General features: G+C 35.9%; 1 protein-coding gene across 4 annotated transcripts in view; it reads left to right on the top strand.

Annotated features, from left to right (window-relative positions):
• LOC307131874 (uncharacterized protein) overlaps positions 1 to 15,044 on the top strand; it is a 51,054-nt gene that overhangs the window by 27,283 nt on the left and 8,727 nt on the right. For 2 of the 4 annotated variants that reach the window (XM_079825877.1, XM_079825876.1), the window contains exons 12-20: positions 366 to 410; positions 3,660 to 3,769; positions 4,860 to 5,028; positions 6,238 to 6,342; positions 6,490 to 9,723; positions 10,445 to 10,570; positions 10,681 to 10,833; positions 12,379 to 12,476; positions 12,557 to 12,670. In XM_079825877.1, the coding sequence (XP_079682003.1) occupies positions 366 to 410; positions 3,660 to 3,769; positions 4,860 to 5,028; positions 6,238 to 6,342; positions 6,490 to 9,723; positions 10,445 to 10,570; positions 10,681 to 10,833; positions 12,379 to 12,476; positions 12,557 to 12,670 (4,154 nt within the window). The remainder of the gene's footprint in view (positions 1 to 365; positions 411 to 3,659; positions 3,770 to 4,859; positions 5,029 to 6,237; positions 6,343 to 6,489; positions 9,724 to 10,444; positions 10,571 to 10,680; positions 10,834 to 12,378; positions 12,477 to 12,556; positions 12,671 to 15,044) is intronic. The other 2 variants (XM_079825879.1, XM_079825878.1) reach the window with 1 other exon arrangement.

Below are 15,044 nucleotides of genomic sequence, written 5' to 3'. Positions count from 1 at the left end.
GTATAGCTTTTCAGGACAATGTTACAGGCTTCAGCAACATTTACCATATTTTTAGATCATCTCTGTAAAATTACAGTGAAAACTATCCCAAGGAAAACACAGACCTACAAAATCTCACAAGATAATAGGTTGACAAAATAGGTTGTTTTGTTATTAATATTAAGTGCCGGGGCTTATCGAAAAGGTCAGTTTGAGCTTTTTCCCCCTAAAAAAAGAAGCAGATTTTTTGATTTTCAGAAAATAAAGTGATCCAAATTTGTTTTTGAAATCTTGTTGAATCTTTCTTTGTATGATGTATAATTTGGTAACAGCCAGTTAATTGCCTGTATATTGAGTGAACTATATGTAACCATCCTCTAATGCAGGCAACGTTTGGTATAGATGGCGATCAAGCATTGTCCACATCTCAGGTTTGTTTATGTTTGTGTAAGCTTCCAAAAGCACGTCTGATCGTGGAACCTTCTCTTTGTACTGGTTTTATCACCGTCCTCTTTACACTGTAAATATGTGTGCAGTTCACACACAGGGTGTGTAGTGGTTTTTAACAGTTTTGAGTTAAGCTAGGGCTGCACAAATAATCAAAAAATATAATTGTGATTTATGTTTATGGCTGCCACAAGCTAATTGTAAACTGTAAATATTATAATATTCTATTTAGGACTAATTCAGTTGCATCAAGGTTTTTTGCAGCATTGAGCACATGTACTTAGTGGCCAGTTTTGTGTACAAATTGTGTACTTAGCTCACTTTCTGTATATAATTTATTCACAGATTTAAACATTTTTCTCATCCTGACAAGAGGACTAATGTGACCATTTAGGGCGTACTCAGACTAGAAATGGTTGCCTTATACCGTGCCCTGGTGCGATTGACAGTTGTTTTTTCGATTTGTGAATTCCCATTATTTTGTTCATCAGATGCCTCCATACAAATCAGCTATACTGCTTCGGCTAGCAGATCTCTCCAAATGATTAATTCACGACATGCATTAGTCTGTTGTCATTCCAATTCCAGATTCGTTTTAAGCATGTGAGATATTTAATTATATTATTAAACTACTTTATGTAATACTGAACATAATGTATGTTAAATAATGTAATGGAGTGAATATTTGCTTTTATCATGTACACTATGTATTGTGTCATTGTACAGGCATCTGTTACTAACACAATTCTGTATTTTCAGCATAGCAGAATTATGAATATTTCTATGCTAGAGTCAACATTGTGTTGTGCAATAAATATAATTCAAGGAAAACAAGAAAAAGTAAATAATTTATACCGAAGGATTTATGATACAGTGCAAGAAAATGGATCCACCACAGCTTGCTAAGAGACAAGAAAATAAAAGGTTCAGAACGTAGAGCACCTCAAACTCAGACTTAAGTGCCCGGAATCTCATTTCTCAATTGAAAAATGTTATCTATACACGCATACTCTTAGGCATGAAATGGAATAAATTAAGTACATTTATTTAGACACAAAAAGTAGTCAACTAGCTATGGTTTCACCTCTTGCTATAAAAATAGACAACATAATCTTACCTTCTTAGCTGACTATAAAACAAAAGAAAACATGGTAAAAAATAAACGGACACCCTTCTCCCTAATTTGGTCTCCATACAATAAACATGAAGGTTACCATCACATACATTTAATAATACATTACTTACAAATATATAGGAATATTCCATGTTCAAAGTTATACTCAGTCTACAACATTTCTAGCAATGTTGTTTTACAAAGTAATAAAATAAATATCAGGGTTATAGTGCAGCACTTAAAACGTAGGTGAATGACCTCCGTGAAGTTGGCACCCCATAAAGTGAAATAATCCCCAAAACTATGCCATTCGTTCCATTCGATTTGTGCCGCAAAAAAGAAAGTTTGTGCTTGGTATATTTAACATTATTTTTTTGGTTGTGTGACGCCACTCTCCACCCCATGTTGTTTAAATCTCTCCAAACCTGTACCATTCGTTTGTGCTGTTAAAGCACTGTAACTATTTTCCTTCTCCAGATAATTTGTGAGTTGTGACTTCACTCTTCACACCATTTTGTCTAAATCGCACCAAACCGGTATCGTTCAGTGTACTTGATGTTTGTACCATTAAAATCAAGAAGAACGCAGACAGCAATGTAGCTATAGTATTAAGTCGCAATATCTTCCGTCATGCTAACAATGTTTTAAAGTATTTTATACACACACTGAGAATTTTCCAACAAGTGAATCACGTCAACAAATACAGTCCATGATGAGTATTGGATTTGGAGCTTGATGAAGTCACTGACAATAAGTGACTTCATCAAGTTTGTGCTCACAAATCGAGCACAAACGTATGGCACTGGTTTGGAATGATTTGGACAGCATGGGGTGGAGAGTGACGTCACAGCTCCAGAATTGTATGTTATTTCCAAGAGGGGCGGATAAATACAATGTTCATTTTAATGGAATAAAGCCACTCAAATCAAGCCCAAAAAAACGAAAACCAGTTTGGAATGATTTAGACAACATGGGTTGGAAAGCAGAGGTGGACAGTAGTGAAGTATGTTTACTTTCTACTCAAGTACATTTTTACAAGTATATGTACTTTATCTGTGTTTTTTCTTTGGGAAGCTTTTACTTCACTACATTCCAAAAGCATAATGTCGTACTTTTTACTGCACTATTTTTTTTTTAACCTTTAATACTTACATTAAAAATGTAGTACTTTCTTTCTTGTACTCAAGTAAAGCTTTGAATTACTTTTACCTGAGTAAAAGAAAGAAAGTACTACATTTTTAATGTAATTAATTATTAAATGATATTCAATAGGAAATGTAAGTAAAAAAGTACAATATTATGCTTTGGAATGTTGTAAAAGTAAAATAAAAAAAAAACAGACACTTGAAAAATTTACTTAAGCAGAGTAAAAATACTTCAGTACTGTCTGCCTCTGGTGGAAAGTGATGTAACTGTTCGTATAAAGGTTTTTCTGTTATATTTAAGAAGTCGTAGATACAAGGATTTTTTTTAACTGCACAACTGGCCCAAATCGAGCCCAACGAATGGCACCAGTTTGGGGCAATTTGAACGGAATGGGGTGGTGAGTGACATCACAGATCCGGTATGATATTTGTTATTTCTAAGGAGGGGAAATGGATAGTGTTGATTTTGACGGCACAAACAAACAATACTTTGATACTGTGCGATTTAGATGAAAACGTTCGTTTTTGCGGCACAAATTCAGCACATACGTAGCACAAATGAATGGTATTGTTTTGGGAATTATTTAGTTTTATGCCAACTTCACAGAGGTAAGTGAATGGGGTCGAATTTTGGAGCGTACAGCCATCAACCATTATATTAGACTTGGTCCAAAAAGCAACAGTATGATCACAGAGGTCTGAGACCAATAAGGATATAAGTCAGGGACAGTGCGAACGTAGAGATCTCTGTCCTTTTTCACTTGGTTCACCTCTTGGTCCACTTCAAGGATCAGTTTTTTTGTTTTGCAATAACAATATTCAAGAGCAATAATGAGCACTTCATATTTTTTTCATTATTGTGCAGCCCTAGGTTAAGCCACGTTTGTCTATACAGACATGAAATGCAGTTGTGCCGTGGGGTGCATTTTTGCTGTTTTGCTTGTATTTTTATGATCTGTCTTCTTATTTGTTAGAATGAGTCTGAGCGTCTGCAGGCACAGATCGTCAGCCTTCGTAGTCAGCAGATTAAAGACGCAGAAAAGCATCAGCTGCTCATCACCAGTCTGAACAAACAACTCAAAGGGTAAGCTTTAAAATGAGCTTTTGGGTGCCTAATTACAGAAAAATTCCAAGATTCTTATCTGTAAAGCCCGGGACACACCAAACCAACTTCAAAGAACTTGAGACCTCTTGTCAGGTGGGTCTCGGCCAAAAGCTGCGCTTGAACACACCAAAAGGACTAAAGACGACTGTCAACTAACGTGTGCGTTCTGTGCCTGCGTGTAAGTAAATATCAGTAGGTATCAATAGTCTAGTTTCGAATTCAACAGTAAACAAAGCAGCACTTGCTTACCATTGTGAATATCAATCACGATCTTCAATCCAGTCAGCTCATGTTATTATGAAAATATTTGTGCATTTGAATCAGCAAACGTACTGAAAAGTGAAGCCAAAGCTTCTCAATTGCCCTCATGTGGTTGGTCCCAGTATAGGTCATAATCCCTGCCCCCTCCATGTATTCTAATGTGACGCGAGACAAACTAAGCAATAATTTTTTTCCAAAGATGGTTTTAGTTAGTTATTTGATACTATGAAAAGGGGGTGTGACATCATGATTGACAGCCGTGATTGACAGCTTCTCTGAGCTGTTGAGATTGGATTGTTATTACCGCTCTACTTCCTGCTCTTTACTGCACGGACTCTGGTCCCAAATCAGCGCAATATGTCAGTGCCATATTCTGACATTGGTGGCTTCACTTTTGTCCAATAGAATATAGTGAAAGGTCGTCGTCCATCTTTTTTCAGTCTATGATTCGAATGCTCAGCTGAGGTCAAATATAACAGCTATCTCTCTGTACTGTATTGACTTCTTTGCTCGCTTTCATCACTTTCGTTTTTATTCTCCTGCACTGACTCATTCGCTAAGCTGAACAGCCAATCAGAGTTATCTCTCTCTCTCACCAACGGCCCACACCAATTCAACATGCTGAAAACCCAGACGGCCTGACAAGAGCCAACGGTGCAAAACACACCGGAAAAAATAATCCCAAAAACGTCCTGACATTGTCTGACGGCCGACTATTGTCTTGGTGTGTCCCGCCTTCAACATTGTAATTTATAAATGTTGTTTTTTAAAAGCCATATAAATAATTTCTTAACACATCTGTTGACAGACTAAGCAGCACACAGGAGTGTCTGGAGTCCTCACTCATGGAAAAGGAGCACACACTTGCCAGAACCTCAGAAAAACTGGAATGTATTGACAGTCTGAGGGAGGCTTTAGAGACAAAAGAAAAACAACACCAAGACACAGCTGATAAACTGCTTCAAACTGAACACAATGTAGGTAGTTGTGAACTCTATATTAATAATGTGTATATATTTAACAAGATGACATCTATTTTGGGGACTATATTATTGGATATGTATTGAGCTCCATTTCAGTAGTTGGTCACATATATTTCAAGTTGACAATAAATGTATGGGGTTTGAAATTTAACTTTTTCACTCAGCGGCCAATTTGGCTACTAAGTTATCGTCCATTCAGAACTTCTACTAGCCAAACAAAATTTTGAAACAAAACAACAAAAAAAACTGATTAAATATGTCACACATTGTATATATATTATAAAATTTGGATTTCATACATTTATTTCTTATTCCTGTCATCCAGCCAATCTCCTCCCTTCCTCTTTCATACTCATTGTTTTCACCAAAAATGTATATTAGGTGGACAGATCAATACAGTACAAAATTGTTTGTTTAGTGTTTTTCCTCATTATACATTAGTTTGTAAAGATGAGCCACTCGTGATCCGCGTTTTCCTTCTAAATTTATTTTCTTGGTTTCCTTAGTTGCTTGGGGGGTCTTTCCTTTTTTTACTGGGGTTAGTTACCCCAGTCAAATATCGGCAGATTATTATTATTTTTTTTTTGTTGTTGTTGTTTTATCTTCTCTATTGCTTCAATGCAAATGCAAATTAACAAGCGTGCTGTTATTTGTTGCGTAGTGACGTGTATGTTCAAGTAAGCCAGATATGCACAGATTCCGCACAATACACTGTATTTAATATATCATGATGACTGTGCAGATTTGGCTTAGACGAACTTCCCCAGCAAAGTGAGTAAACATAATACGTAGCCCGCCAAATTGGCTAATGATTTGACAGCGTTACCCGCCACAATTGATTTCTACCTGCATTTGGCAGGTTGGCATGTGTTAATTTCAAACCCTGAATGTATGCATGTCCAGTAATTGCAATCTCAACAAACAAATAAATAAATAAATAAAACAAAATAAAATAACTCCTCTTCTTCACCACTCATGCAGAATATAAATCATTTGCTAACTGTATTAACATAGGTATATGATTTTACAAGCATTGTAGAGCTTTTAAAGACGTTCTTGCATTTAGAATATAATATATCCTTTAGTTTTTTAAACTTTTAGTACAGACTGAAGCATCAATATCAGTGTAACACATTGAAGATATGAGTGACACATGCGATTTTTAAACCACATCTGAGTAATTGAGACTACCTTTCTATGCAGCTGGCTGAAGTTAAAAAGACATGCAGCACCTTTGAGAAGGAAAACTCGGAGATGAAATCAACTGTTGCAGAGCTGATACTCAAACATAGTGTACTGAAAGACAAGGTAACATCTTTCATACATGATTGTTCTCTGGCTCCCATGTCTTATTTTGTTTGTTTTTTTGTGCAAGATTGAAAATTCAATTTTGACGAAATTTATACAGTTATAATTTTTTTCAAAGTTACATTCCATTCCATTTACTTGTTTCAGATGCAGAAACAAGAGGCAACTATAGAATCATTACAGAGTGATCTGGTTCAAACAAACGATGATCTCGACAGGCTGAACACAGCTCATCTGGAAGAAAGAGCACAGCTGGTTCATGACTTGCAGAGCTGTGAGCGGGAAATCGATAGACTTCACGATGTCATCACTGACAAGGAAAAAGAAATACTGGCTTTATCATCCAGCACAGCAGAATATTCAGAGCAAATCCATGAACTGAAACAGGAAATGAAGCTCAAAGAGGATGTGCTGACTAAAGTCGAACAGGATGTTCAAATCTTTAGAGACCCACAGCTTTCTGACCAACAGTTCTTTAATGTGTTAATACCTGAGTTGATTGAACAATTGAAGAGAACTGAAAGTGATTTGAAGATAGCGAAAAAAGAAGGGGAGTCAAAGAGTAGTGAAATTAAAGACTTCACAAAGCAAAAAGAGGAGGATAAGAAAACAATTCAGGATCTCCGCAAGGAAATACAGAAGCTGAATATGAATCCAGAAGATCACCTATTGGATAAAGAACAAGTGCATGAAAAAGAATTCCTCAAAGAGGAACACAAGTTGCTTGGTGAAGTCAGCAAACATAAAAGTGAGCTTCTGATGTTGTCTAGAAAGCTTGAGGAGCAGGTTGAATGTCAAGAGCAGCTTAAGCAAGATGTCCAAGACAAGTCAAAGATAATATTCTTATTGGAGCAGAAGCTGAAGACTGTTCAAGAGGAGACCTTAGCAGAAAGGGCTAGATTTAACAAAGAACTCAAGGTTCGAGATGAAGCCAAAGAAAACCTTGAGAAGGATTTGTCTGATAAAATTGAGAGTTTTGAATCTGTGAACGATAACAACAAGAGACTTCAAGAATCACTTGAGCAGAATTTGGGGGAGCTTGCAAGGCAAAAGCAGCTTCTGGATAATGCTAAGGAGGAAATACAAGCTGTGCAAGTTCAGAATTCCAACTTGCTTTTACAAGTCAAAAGTCTCAATAATAACAATTGCCAATTAAAGAGGGAAATAGAGACTAGTGCCCAGTCTCTTTCTGATGATTCAGAAGAAAAGAAAAGATTGTTAAGCAAAATATCTGAAGTTGAACTGCAGCTGTTAGAAAGTGTTAAAACAATAGAAGACTTGTTGAGGGAAAAGGAAGAGCTAGCTTTCAGAGGAACTGAATTGAACAAAGAACTTGAACAAAGCAAGCAATCACTGGGTGAGATTTTGTTGGAAAAAGATGCCGTTGTCAGACTCCATGAGACATTGAGTAGACAAACTCAACAATTACAAGAAATGTTTGAAGAGAAACAAAAGGAAGTGTTTACACTGACGCAGGTTGTGTCTGAAATGAATAGCAAGGTCGCATTAATTCTCAAAGAAAATGAAGAACTTGCATCTAAAATTGTCAGTCTTGATGAACAGAACAAGTACCTTCAGAAACAAACGAATGAACAGATGAAGTCACTCACAGAAACAACCAAGGAGAGAGAGACTTTACAAAACAAAATCTTGATTTTTGAAACGCAAGATGTGGAAAACCGTCAAATCATAGAAGGTTTACTTAAGCACAAGGAAGAGTTGCTTTTGCAAGTAGAGGAATACAAAGTTATTCAACAGAAACAGCAGTCTGGAGCTGAGGCCTTACAGGAAAAGTCTTCAGAATGTGTAGCCCTCTCACAATGTCTCAGGGAGACCAAAGAGGAAGTAGATCATCTTAGGAGAGAACTTGAGTCCTCCACTTCTCAAGTCATTCAATACAACCACATTGTCCTTGAAAAAGAAAAGATCTTAACAGACCAAAGTACACAAATGGAAGTTTATCAGAACCAACTCAAGAATTTGCAAGATCATCTATCCATACTTCAACAACAAGCTACTGAACATAAATCAGGCCTGACAGAGAAAGACACGCTGCTGCAGAAAGAATCAAATATATGCATTTTGCTACAAAAGGAACTTAGTCATGAAAGAGAACTTGTTTTTACCCTTCAACAAGAGATACACTCTCTGAAAGGGGACTTGGAAGCGAAAGAAAGCACGATAAGAGAGAAAAATCTTGAATGCCACAGTCACTCAGAGGAATTGTACAAAAGAAACGAGTCGCTGCTTTCACTAACTAGTCAGCTTGGTATCATGAATACAAATATTGTGAAGCTTGAATCTGATAATGCAAATTTAAAAGACACTTTAGAGAGGCATTTAACAGAAAATGTAAGATTAAATGAGGAGTTGAGACAAAAACAAATTGAGGTTGTGGAATATCAGGATAGTGTTCAGGCAATGAATGAGCAAAATATTATATTTAAATCTGAACTGAAGAATTCAATGGAAGAAATATTTAGACAACAAGAGATGATCACTTCTCTACAAAATGAATTGGCTAGCAAAAGGATCGAATTGGCATCTTTGGCAGAACAGTTCAAAACAGAGCACTCTCAACTTGAAGCTTTACAACTCACTCTGCATGAGAAAGAGGACATTTTCAGAACACAGGAGATGTATGTAAATAAGATGCAGGTCAAACTGTTGGAAAGTGAGGACCAAATCACTCAGAAAATAACAGTGATCTCTGAGCTACATGAAGAGACCCAGAATTTGCAAAAAGCTTTGCAAGACAAAGATGTTTTGCTGTTAAATAAAGATAAAGAGTTTTCTCAGGTTAAGACAACGTTATTGGCACAATCAGAGTCATGTGAAGCCAGACTGAAATTAGAAATGGGCGTAATTGCTAAGTTTCAGGGAGAATTACAGAACTTACAAGAGAAGAATAACCATCTCATCAGCATCATTCATGAAAAGGATTCTTTATTGACACAGGAGAAAGAGAGGTATCTGTGCTTGCAAGGTAGTGCATCAGAACTAGAAAACACCATTTCACAACTGAACTTTCAAATAGAGCAATTAACCTCAGAGATCACACAACTCAGAGAAAAACAAAATGAGAAGGAACAAATCACGTTTGCTGCTCAGTCACAAATGCAGAAACTGGATGAACTATACAATAAACTTCAAGAGGAATATGATTTGACCAAACAGGAGTTGCTTAAAGTTATCAATGAAAAATCATTAAAGGAAGAAGAGTTCTGTAAATTGGTCCTGGAAAAGGAAGAGGTCTGCAGAAATTCCACTTATCAGATTCAGAGAATTCAGGACCAGGTACAACAACAGAAGTGGCAATCCAGCACCATGAATGAAGTGAAGGAAAATAAGACGATGGAGAGAGAGAAACTCCACATCCTGGTTAGTGCTTAATGTGAAAAGCTTATTGAATCGAAATTCAAGAATAAGAAAAAAAGTTTACATTTCTGGAGTCTGAAGATGTTTGACTTGCTGTTCTTGACAAACACAATAATACTCTTTCTAGGCAACATCTAGATATTAATGACACATTGATGTCCAAGGACAGGGAAGTTTAGACTTTGATACAGAAAATCCTATATTTTGTCTAGCTCAGAAAAGGTTACAGAACAAGGAACTAGATGCTTTAAAAATCAGAAATATTCTGGAAATGGTGTTGGCAAGTGTTCAGGTTTGAGAAAGGAAATTTCTAATGACTTAAGTAGAGAGGTTTAGATAAAGGGGTTTGAGTGATTAATAATCAATAAGTTGTTGGGAATTGTATATGAGGACATTAACCTTGACAGAATGATTCACAGGCAAGCGATCCATTAAAGATGCAATTATGATGCAGTAGTATGTCCCAAAACCTGCCTACTCTGCAACACGCTTAAAAGCTTGTACATTTCCTTCACAAAAAGAGTAGATACTTTTAGGGCATAGTTTGGGATGTGAATTGGGATGCAGCGACATTTTTTTCATGGAGGGTCTGACTAATTTTGACACAGCACTCAAAAAACATTTATATACATATCAGGTAGTATCTTGGTAAACCTGTTTTAGTATTTCATGACACGTTTTCCAAAATATCAGAAAAATAAGTTAAATTTGTCTGTGTCTGCAGGAGTCCGTGACCTTGCAGGGTAAAGATGCGTCTCCAGAACACTGGGTCCAGTTGCACAGCCATCTGCAGCACTATCAGCTAGAGATCCAGCAAAGAGAATCTGGCCTCCAACAGCTCAATATCAAGGTATGCATCCAAATGATCCCTCTGAAAAACAAATTAACGTCATATATTTACTGCCATGAATTGTTTTCCTAATATCTGTGCATTTATTATTATCCTTTTATATTTACTAGTTGCAACAGGCAATCGAGGAAAAGGAAGAGGTGTCCACCCAGTTGAGTACCGTTTCCAAGATGCTCAGAGACACACAGCAGACTGTTAGTGAGCTCCAGAATCGCTGCTATTGGCTGGAGAGACAATTTCAAAACCAGCATTCACCCACACAGGTGACTAAATGTGTCTTTCTGTAAATGTGGATCTAAAATACTGTAAAATATCGGCTACAAATAACATATAATAAATATATTCTTTTTCAGTCACAGACAAGCTTAAAGTTACGATGAAATCAGAATGAACAATTCTTATTTGTATTTATAAAAAATGATTTATCTGTGCACATCATTTTTTTAAATTATAATGTGCTTCCATAATCTTTTCATAATCGAAAGTGCAGCAATCGCAAATGGCAACAATCTAACAAATTTTTGATTAACAAAATCAGATCCCGTCCTAAATTTTTCTTTGTTCGAGAAGCTGTTCCCCCAGCATAAAGGTAATATTTTACGGATTTATGAATGAACCACTCACTTCAAAATCTTTCCGGTCTCCTGACATTTGTTATGACATCCGCTTCAAACATTACAATGCTCATGATACCTTTCGTTAAACTTTCTGCAAAAACGAAAGTTCAAACACAGAATTCTGAAGATGGTTGTGCGCTTGTTTCTCTGGTTCAGTCATCACAAAAGGGAAGAAAAGACTACTGCAACATTTGTTTCACACCGACTTAAAGTATTCTCATAGTACCTTATCTGCCTGAGAAAAAGTGTAACTTCAAGTATGTCCAGTTTTGGTGCCTTGGCATTTGTCAGGTTGTTTTTGGTTAAAAGTGAATGGATAACAAATCCTTACAGTGTCACTGGTAGTTACCATACAGGATTTTATCTTTGATGTGAGGTCAGTGGAAATTGTAGCTGAAAGTTGATATGTATGATATTTAATTCTTTAGAATATGTATTGAACATGATTTTAACCTGTGTCATATATGGGGCTAGGTCAGTTTCCAGTTTACTCACTAAATTGCAAAGTTTATCCGAAAAAAAAAAGTTAAATTTAAAAATTTATATTTTGGTTTTGTGCCTAGTTAGAAAGTTCCGTGTATCTCAAGTATTTCCGGCAAATCTTTGAAAAAAAAACATCAAAGAAGAAATAAAATAAAAACATACAGTATATTTTTTTATTTTATCTTTTGTTTTCATTTAATGGCAGTGCGCAGAGTTACTGCAGTGCAATGGTACAGTAATTACATGACTTTTTCCTGTAATGTAGGGCACTTCTCATGCTACTATTCATATTGTTTTCAATATTTACTTATACATCTTTGTTTTAATCCAAATGATGTGTGTGGTTGTTTGTGGCAGACATGCTACATACACTTGCTTTTTCAGTAGAACATTTTTCACGGTCACCAAACTTGACATGTACACTCAGGTCATGGTATCTATGATGCCTACAAATTTTCGCTCTGATAGTTGCAGAGAATAGAGCCTCACTTCCTCTATTGGGGTAGACATCATTAACTTTGGCTATTTTGATGAAATTTTGGCAAGATATGTAACATTTTTAATGATGAAAACAAATTACTATAAAATTCAAAATTATCCACTCCAGTCAGTGGAATTGATACAATTCCTCCAGTAGATATAATAGGGCTTTGAAAATAAAATGAGAATTAAGTCTGTTAAAGGTGTAATTTTTTAATTTCTCAACAGGGTTCAGTCTATGCAGAAGTTCCACCAGGAGCCCCTCAGGAACCAATCCGTGCCAATTTCAACCCAGATGGATCAGACAGCGGACACCTCAGGACGAGGTTTGTTTGAGGCAGACAATGTTTGTAGATGATTTATGTTGTTAGCTTTTTTGTGATACTCTTTTAAATGTTTTGTCCAGGCTAGCTGAGGCAGAGTTTCATCTGTCTCAGTTAAACTCTAGATTAGAAGAGGAGAGATCAAGGAGAGAGGCCGCAGAGGAAGCCATGCGGTTGACCGAGCAGAGAGTTGTGAGGTACAAGAAAAAAGCTCATTATTTTAAATCAGTGTTTGACATTTAAAACATTCCACTTTGTGGAAATAACAAGTAAAAAAAAACATGTACAAGTAGTACTAATTTCTGTCTTTTGGTATATAATAATAAAGTCATGTATGGAAAGCATTCTAAGTGAGTCGTACAGCATTATTCATGTCAGGGCTGTACATTAACTTTTTTTGCGCATAGCACTAGTGCTAAAGAGGTTGAAGTGAGACCAGGCCCGGCAATAGAATCAACTAGAACATAATTAGAGTAGTAAAAAATACACACACACACACACACACACACACACACAAATAAATGCTTTGAGGTTCCTAGAACAATTAATATGCAACATGCCTAGCCTAGTCAAAGTTTAGAGGTAATATTAAATAGACATTATAATACAATAAAATACAGGATGTGTCTCTCAGTCAAGAGAAGATCAAAACCCTGAAATAACACTGAGAAATAAAGCCAGAGATGAACAGTATTTTTAAATGTCAAATCTGTGTCCTCTTATGTCAGATTCTTACATTTAACCAATCAATCAAATCAGAATAAGAAGACACTGTACGGCTATTATCAATCAAATAAAGTCAGTATCAACAAAATCCATCTTTGTATTTACACTTAATGCAGCTCAGAAGCGGCATTAATGGATTTACACTGCAGTTGCTAGTGTTGGTGCAATGCATTACTAACTCATCAATTAATTACTGTAATTTAATTACTTTTCCTTCAAAAAGTAAAGTAAGGACTTACTCTTAATTTATTTATTTAATTACAGTTACTTCTAATGCGATTCCATTAAATACTGTAGACTATAACAGTTCTATATAAAATATTATTATTAATCTACACAAATGTTTTACATCATATGTTAAAATGTAATGTAACCTTCTCCCTTTAAATACTTTGGTCAGTTCAAGAATAATTTATGCAATTTTATGTTATTTATTTGATACAATTAAAAGAGTAGTTAGATGTCTATCTTTTATATTGTTCAACTGGTCGAGTTTGATATGGGATACTTAAAAAATGTAATAATAAGCTACTTTTTAAATATTAAATTAAAACCGCCAGTAGGTGGCAGCAAGCCACTGTATTGAGTGAGTTGAATCCTTCATTCAACCGATTCGTTCAAATTGCAAATGACTGTATTTATGAATGGGTAGCTCAAATAAATAATTTAGCCTATTCATCTGATTCGTTCAAATACGCTGAATCTTTGAGGAATAAAACAGTGATGCTCGGAGACACAGCGGCTGTGCTGTTTGTTCTGGTTTCTTTGATAGAGCAAAAACATAATGTGTCTATGAAAGTTCCTCAGTAACTTGTTTCTTGAACTGTTGCCACAGTGCAGATGTTTGGAAAGACAGCACTGTTACTTGTGTGATATCTCGTATATCATAGATTAATGTTTTAAATGTAAGAACAGGAACTCATTAAATATATATTTTTTCCACACATTCTGGTGACATTTCTTCCCCGCTATTGCAGTGAGACGGGAGCGAGCACTCAAAACCGTTCTGATCGCATAGTTTAGTGGAAAAGTTACAGAAATGATCATTCTCAAGAAATGACGCATGAACATGAGAAGCAAAAGAGAACCGCCCAGACGCATCTCTTGTGCGTGTTTTGAGTTTATGCGCAAAGCAAAACAGTGAGAGTTCTCTTCGCGTCTTTTCGCGAAATGGTTTAAAATCGTTTGACTGCTTAAACTGAAAAACGTCAGTCTTTCTAGTTTCTGGCCCCCACGTGGAGCCGGGCATTCCAGAAAATCCCTTACATGGACTAAGGCATCCAGCTATCACTGTAGACTGATGAAACATGAAAACGATAAATGTACAACAATATATGGTTTGTCTGTGTTCTTCTAGACATCTGGGTATTTATTTTCATAAGAATAAAGTATATTTGTAACGCAGTGCTAATCGACATACCCTTTATCTTTGTATAGATACTATAAAATATTATCATTCTATGATGTGAAGCCACGTCAGATCACTAGATTAAATGTTCTCTTTTGTTAGACAACAAGATTGTAATTGCAAGTTTTGAAAGATTTTTGGAATGTGTTGCTTTTTCAAATGCATGCTATGAGTGACTCATTAAACAAAGCACTTGCAGAGATGAGCAGATTTATTGCAAACCGATTAATCCTCTCTAATCACATTGCTGCGCATATATTTATTTATTTTTTAATTTCATCCTTTGCGGTTTTCATAATCGCACAAAGCCAAATCGCGATTTCAGTATAATTTTGGTTAATTGTGCAGTTCTAGATCAACCTCACACACAGCCCTGCATGTTCATGATAAAATTTATTAGCACGGCTGCATTTTTTTTTTTACAAATGCTTTCCCTT

This window comes from Gobio gobio (genome assembly GCF_949357685.1).
Source record: "Gobio gobio genome assembly, chromosome: 9".
Taxonomy (NCBI): domain Eukaryota; kingdom Metazoa; phylum Chordata; class Actinopteri; order Cypriniformes; family Gobionidae; genus Gobio; species Gobio gobio.
Note: the sequence above shows the minus strand (reverse complement) of the source record. Positions and strands in the feature narration are given on the sequence as shown.